At 41.0% G+C, this 6,471-nt stretch overlaps 1 protein-coding gene across 3 annotated transcripts in view; it reads left to right on the top strand.

Moving 5' to 3' along the window:
- Positions 1 to 1,427: 1,427 nt before the first annotated feature.
- pde9a (phosphodiesterase 9A) overlaps positions 1,428 to 6,471 on the top strand; it is a 48,643-nt gene continuing 43,599 nt past the window's right edge. Inside the window, exon 1 of one of the 3 annotated variants that reach the window (XM_034885175.1) lies at positions 1,428 to 1,702. In XM_034885175.1, coding sequence (XP_034741066.1) covers positions 1,640 to 1,702 — 63 coding nt within the window. In that variant the 5' untranslated portion in view covers positions 1,428 to 1,639. The remainder of the gene's footprint in view (positions 1,703 to 6,471) is intronic. The other 2 variants (XR_004658473.1, XM_034885174.1) reach the window with 2 other exon arrangements.

Here is a 6,471-nt window from a genome sequence, read left to right as displayed (position 1 = left end):
GTTGTTTTGAGTAGCATATTAAGATTTGATTAAGAAATTAACTACAGGAATATTGCAATGGTTTAATACATTAGGGACAAACTGTGGATGCACTTCAAATGCTTCTAAAAAGAGTATCCTAAAGCGGGTTTCCATCATTCCAAAGGCACGTTGTGCGACCTGACGTGATTACGCAGTGACGTGCACTTGCTAGCCTGTTCCATTGTGCGTGTTCTCCGAATGCTAAGGAGGACTCTGGCCTAGCCTTTGAAGGACCTGACTTGGAAGGACTAGTCCTACCAAGGAAGGATCCTTCACAGAAACGGATTGCTGCGTTCATGTGTTGAGCCGATAACAAGAGCAAAGTTTCATGTTGTGTCGAGCCTTCTTAGTGTTTTAAAAATAGAGATTTTGATGTTATCATAGTAGCGTCCCTAGCTCTCCTAAAACAAGAATACGGTTAGAATGATTAAAAAAAAAATAGTGGCAATTATGTCCTAATTTAGCAGAAAGGCAACGGCAGGCCTCACTAGAAGGCAGCTAACAGTTAATCTTACATGTAAAGTGGATTATTCCAACTCGGTCTCCAAAACATCAGAATATAAATTCAAAAACACATTTTGAAACACTCATGTAGCAGTTCAAGTTGTTTCTCATCCACTTTGCAGATAGAGTAGGTCTAGACCACACTTTATAAATTATAAAGTCCCAACAATTCTAGTAATTCCCCTAAGAGAAAGTATAGTATCACAGTGTGACAATGGAGAGGTAAATCTCCCTTTTAGGAAGAAGCCTGGGACAGAGCCAGGCTCTTGGTAGGTGGTGTCTGACGGGGCAATTGGGGGAAAGGGGGGGGGTGGGTTGATGCACAGTGGCAATAACAGTCACAATAAAGATAATGGTAAAATGGTAAAAAAAAAATGGTAGTAGCAGTAGTTCATATCATAGCAGGGCACTGCAGGGTAATAGGGTGTAGCGTGACACAGCAGGGCATAGCTGGACGTAGCAGGGTGTAGTGCAGCAGGACCATGGCGACAGCCCCAACCAAGATCTGGGTGCCATCCTATTCCAAGGGCATGTGCACTAACAATTTCTTTGGCTAGTGTTTTCCTATACGTCTGTTTTCATTGGTGTGCAACCAAGCCAAACAATTCAGGCCGGTGGGGGGCTAGCTCAGTAAGAGCGTCCGGCCTGCGCCCTTTGCTGCGAGTCATCCCCCCATTTCTCTATTCATGCCTATCAACTCTAATAAAGGGGCAAAGCCCCAAAAACAATCTTTAAAAAAAAGTTGCCTCTGATTGGAGCAAATTGATATGTCAAACTGTCCTCCCCCAGGCACTGCACACAAAACAAACACAACCTATAGGCTATCTGTGTACTCTACCTGTGAGTGAATGTGAGAGAGAGAGAGAGAGGGCAGGCTTTGTGAGATGATAGCGAAGTGAAAGACCGGAGAGAGAGAGTTAGAAAAGGAGAGAGAGTTAGTGTCGGTGCATTTGACAGACGGACAGGCAGGTGGGATGGTGTTGGACCGCTGACTACACTCTCACCCCCACCCTCGCTTTGTAACGGCGGTGGGAGTGGGACCGGTCACAGAGCCCGGAGCCCGGAGCAGAAGCCGTACAGCGACGCAACGACGCCCGGGAAAGGAGAGGGGACCATGGGCTCCGCTTCGTCCTCCTACCGCGTCATTTACCTGGACGTGGACGGTAGGATTCAGAAGGTAGGTTACATATCGGCTAGCCTACTGTATGCTCGTTGGCAACACTGTTAGCAAAACGGCGCTAGTCCGCTAATCTTCTAATTTACGGATAACACTACAAAAAGTCATAGAAAGCCCGCTTAATTAGTTCTGGAACTCCAAATCGGCCAGTATTAAGCAGACTACGTGTTATTTTCTAAGCAGAAGCTGGGGCTTTGTAGTAGCTTAACCAATGTTTCAAAACGTAACTTTAGTCATTTAAAATGAACAGTAACTCATCACTATAATGACTAAACAACTAGTCTATATGTAGTGTTAATTCATTGTTTCATTTGTATTATTAATTATAATTATCAATATCACCATTGCTATTCTTGTAGGTAATTCATATATTTTCTTTAGTTATTCATTATGTAGGCTACTCTGTTATTAATTTTAGAATGGATTATTACTTCATTTATTTAACATTGAGTTGAATTAGAAGTCTAGTGACAACAGGGGGCCTATACACCAGGCCTGTATACACCAGTTGTTACAGTAATATTACAAGTGTGGTAGCCTATAGGTCAAATAGCTTTACATATTGTGATGTGATACTAAATATTTACAGTAATTTCTGTAGGCTATAGGAAAACAATCTAAAGTAGTTTAATGACACTTAAATTGTAATGCTGAGTACTAGAGAGAATAGAAATGTTAATGGGATGTCTTTGGATCAGAATCAGAACCAGAATCAGCTTTATTTTCCACATATGAGGACACATACAAGGAATTTTGCTTTTGGATTGCATTGGTAACAATGCACTCATACAAAACAAACAATATATACACACTATAAACAGAAACAATATAGACAGGTTGAGACAATAGTGTAATGAAGAGCGCAAAGTGTGCAGGAGTAAATTATTATTATTTTAATTATGGAGCACAGTGGAAAATTGTAAATTTGTTCTAAATGCACAGTGTACTCCATGCAAATCCATACATATATATACAGTTTTTCTATTGGTTGGCAGTAATTAGCTATAGTAGGTAAGTTGTTATCATTCATGGACTACCTGTCTTAGCAACTGACCTTGGTTGATAAAACTAAAAAAAAAAACATTATCATAGCCTTATTATAAATCCCCTGGATTATTGAGATTTTATGCCACCGAGAGATTTGACGCTTGCTTGATCAAGGTGATCCTCACATTGCTGTGCATGATTTACTGTAAATGAGGTAAAGTCGGTGGTACAGCCTTCAGTGTAAATGTCATGCCTGTTTGTCCCAGAGAATGTAATGATACTGAACATTTCATTGGCTAAAAATAGTGTGCTTATGTAGAGAAACCATAGTTATGATCAAGTATATGAATCATCCCTATCCACTGTGGCCTATTGGAACCGTCATCATCCTCTGTGTGTGTGTGTTTGTAAATAAATTGCTGAGTGTGTTTGTGTAAAGTGGTGACTATTTACAGTCCATATATCAGGCAGAATAATCTCACAGGTTAGTCTGGATGGCGTGTGAGACTACAGAGCTGTGACATTGAAGAGTAACCCAGGCTCTGACCTCTGAATACACTTTTGCACATATTGAATGAAAAACACAGAAATGTTGCTGTAATTAAACCAAATGGATGTAAACTACACCTGTGCCAGGTCCTGCAGTGACCACTGGGAAACTGTATTATATGACAATTACTCTGAAATAAACCTAATGAAGAGCATGGGTGATTTAAGAGCCCCTGAATTTCAACTCAGCCCCCCTAAAAATTAAAATATTAAAAAAACTTTGTTTTAAAATCAATTTTGGTGTTTCAAATAAGAGTTTGCAAACGTGTGTTATTGACAGGACAAACATTTACAGGTTCAAACGGCTTGAAAGAGGTTTAATATCCTGCGTCACAGGCTCCAATGCTATTCACCTGGAGCCCAGTAGTAGTAGTATGTTCCCTGTGCACAGCAGCAGTAGTAGTATGTTTCCTGTGTACAGCAGTAGTAGTATGTTCCCTGTGTACAGCAGCAGCAGCAGTAGTAGCAGCAGTAGTAGTATGTTCCCTGTGTACAGCAGCAGTAGTAGTATGTTCCCTGTAAACAGCAGCAGCAGCAGAAGTAGTAGGATGTTTCGTGTGAACAGCATTAGTAGTAGTGGTAGTTTCTTCACTGTGTACAGCAGTAGTAGTAGTATGTTTCCTGTGAACAGGATTAGTAGTAGTGGTAGTATGTTCCCTGTGTACAGCAGTAGTAATAGTATGATTCCTGTGAACAGCAGGAGCAGTAGTAGTATGTGTCCTGTGAACAGCAGCAGTAGTAGCAGTAGGTTCCCTGTGTAAAGCAGTAGTAGTAGTATGTTCACTGTGTACAGTAGTAGTAGTAGTATGTTCCCTGTGTACAGCAGCAGTAGTAGTAGTTTGTTACCTGTGTAAAGCAGTAGTAGTAGTTTGTTACCTGTGTAAAGCAGTAGTAGTAATGTGTTCCCTGTGTACAGCAGTAGTAGTAGTATGATCCCTGTGTACAGCAGAAGTGGTGGTAGTATGTTTCCTATGTACAACAGTAGTAGTAGTAGTAGTAGTAGTATGTTTCCTGTGTACATCCATAGCAGTAGTATGTTTCCTGTGTACAGCAGCAGTAGTAGTAGTAGAAGTAGTTTGTTCCCTGTGTACAGCAGTAGTAGTAGTAGTAGTAGTATGTGTCCTGTGTACAGCAGTAGTATGCCAGTCAAGTAAAGGGTCAACAGAAACAAAGTATTGGCCAATCAGAGCACCAGCAGGACATCCAGATTTATTGCGATCTGAACCATTCCCATTCTGCTACAGTTAAATTAAAAACATGAATCACTGCCCTAATAGGAGGCTTCATTACTTCCTCAAATCCGATGAGAGCATAAAAAACAGTCAGCACAAAAATCCAATCCAACACACTCCATGCGCCGTTGGGCAGTCATTATTACTCATAGACAGTGAAGGGCAGTGGAACTTTCAGACGATTTGTCCCATTATTAACGGAGTAGGCAGAGAGCGCAGCCACAGCTCTGTTTACATTGGCAAACCAATGGAGAAGGAATAGCAGCTCATAAAAGGCCATATAATAAGCTTCATGCTTCACCGGCACTTTGCATTTATTGTCGTCTTTATAGAGTTCACACAGAGAGTATATATGTGTGTACTGCATAAAACCATGACAGTTCCTCATGCAGACATAATGCAACAGGGTGGGAGGATTTGAACTTGTTTAAAGGGTTAATCAAGCGTCAGGAAGGGAATAGTTTGTTGTGGAAATGTAATCAGAGAAAGCTTACATTAAATTATAATTGGATTACATTTCCTATTTAACATTTTTACTGACAGCGGTGTTTAGTGCTATCAGCTACAGATAAATAGAGATAACATTTTATTCTCAATTTTCACTCAGGGTGTCTGTTTTTTTGAATGGCAACATTTCTGAATGTTCTGGTCTGTGTGTGTGTTTGTGTGTGTGTGTGTGTGTGTGTGTGTGTGTGTGTATCCTGCAGCTGTGTTTGTATCTGATGACTCACCACCAGCCAAATCTCCTGTATGGACAGTCGATATTATTGAGCTGTTTGAGGATCAGTGGTCACCTGTTGCTAGGCTGGAAATGTTAGACTAGACTAGTCCCCGTACAAGCTGTGTAACACAAATACAACCACTTAGATATGGATTTAGATTTTAATATTGGATTAGTTCCAGCTCTCAAAATTCTTTGGTTCTCTGAATAGAAATTTGAGGACGACATCTTGCTTTGAAAAACATTGATCGACATTTTTCACAATTTTCTGACATTTTATAGACCAAATAATCAAGAAAATAATTGTTAGTTGCAGCCCTAAATTAAACACATATTCTTATCATATCCTTTACTTCTATGTGTTTTAAATTACAAATCTGTATCTGTATATGTCGTGCCTTTTCCACCGAATAACGAGGGGTGCACAATATATCTAATCAGTATCGTTATCGCGATATCATGTTGCTTGATATCATTATCGAAAGTCTCGCGATAATTTCTTTTTTTATGCGTCCCGTCCGACACGCAGACGGAGTTCTGAAGGAAAATGAAAATTGAGCGGAAGTGCGTAGGAGGGCGGAGCCAGGCTAGCGTCGCACCTCCGCTGGAACATAAATCAGTGAAGAAATAGACAGAGACAACAAAACGAAGCAAAAGAGAAGGAAATACCTAAAGAAGAGAGAGTGAAGGGAGCAAAAGAAAGAACACAAAAGTAAGAAAATTAGTGTTGCTCAGGGAGAAGACAAGAGAGAGAGAGAGAGGTTGAAGAGGAAACTTTAGTGGCCAAAAGTAATGCCTCCTCCTCGGTAGCCTGGAAATACTTTGGCTTTAAACCAACAGATGTTGCACAGGCTAATGCACTATGCAAATTGTGTAGAATGGTGGTAAGCCGCTCAAAAGGCAATACAACAAACCACCACAAGCCACTTTACGATGAGTGCATGAAACTACTACCCCCCCAAAAAACACAGCTAACGTTAACTAAACAAGCCTCGCTAGCGAGTGCTTTTGCTAGTGGCACAAAGTACGAGAAAAACTCTAAGAAAATCCACGACCGACCTGTGGTCCAGCCGCACTACGGAACCATACATAAGTCTCACTGTGCACTATATTACCCCCGAGATACGAACTCGTCAGCAAATTCCTTCAGACTTCCTACTTCCCCGAGGACCACACGGGACAAAACATCTCCGCTGGCTTAAGGGACGCCCTGGATTCATGGGGGTTGCGTCCAGAGCATCAGGTGGCTATAACGACTGATAACGGGAGCAATATAAAGA

Source organism: Etheostoma cragini, chromosome 11 (assembly GCF_013103735.1).
Source record: "Etheostoma cragini isolate CJK2018 chromosome 11, CSU_Ecrag_1.0, whole genome shotgun sequence".
Classification (NCBI taxonomy): Eukaryota; Metazoa; Chordata; class Actinopteri; order Perciformes; family Percidae; genus Etheostoma; species Etheostoma cragini.
This window is presented reverse-complemented; position numbering and strand designations above follow the sequence as displayed.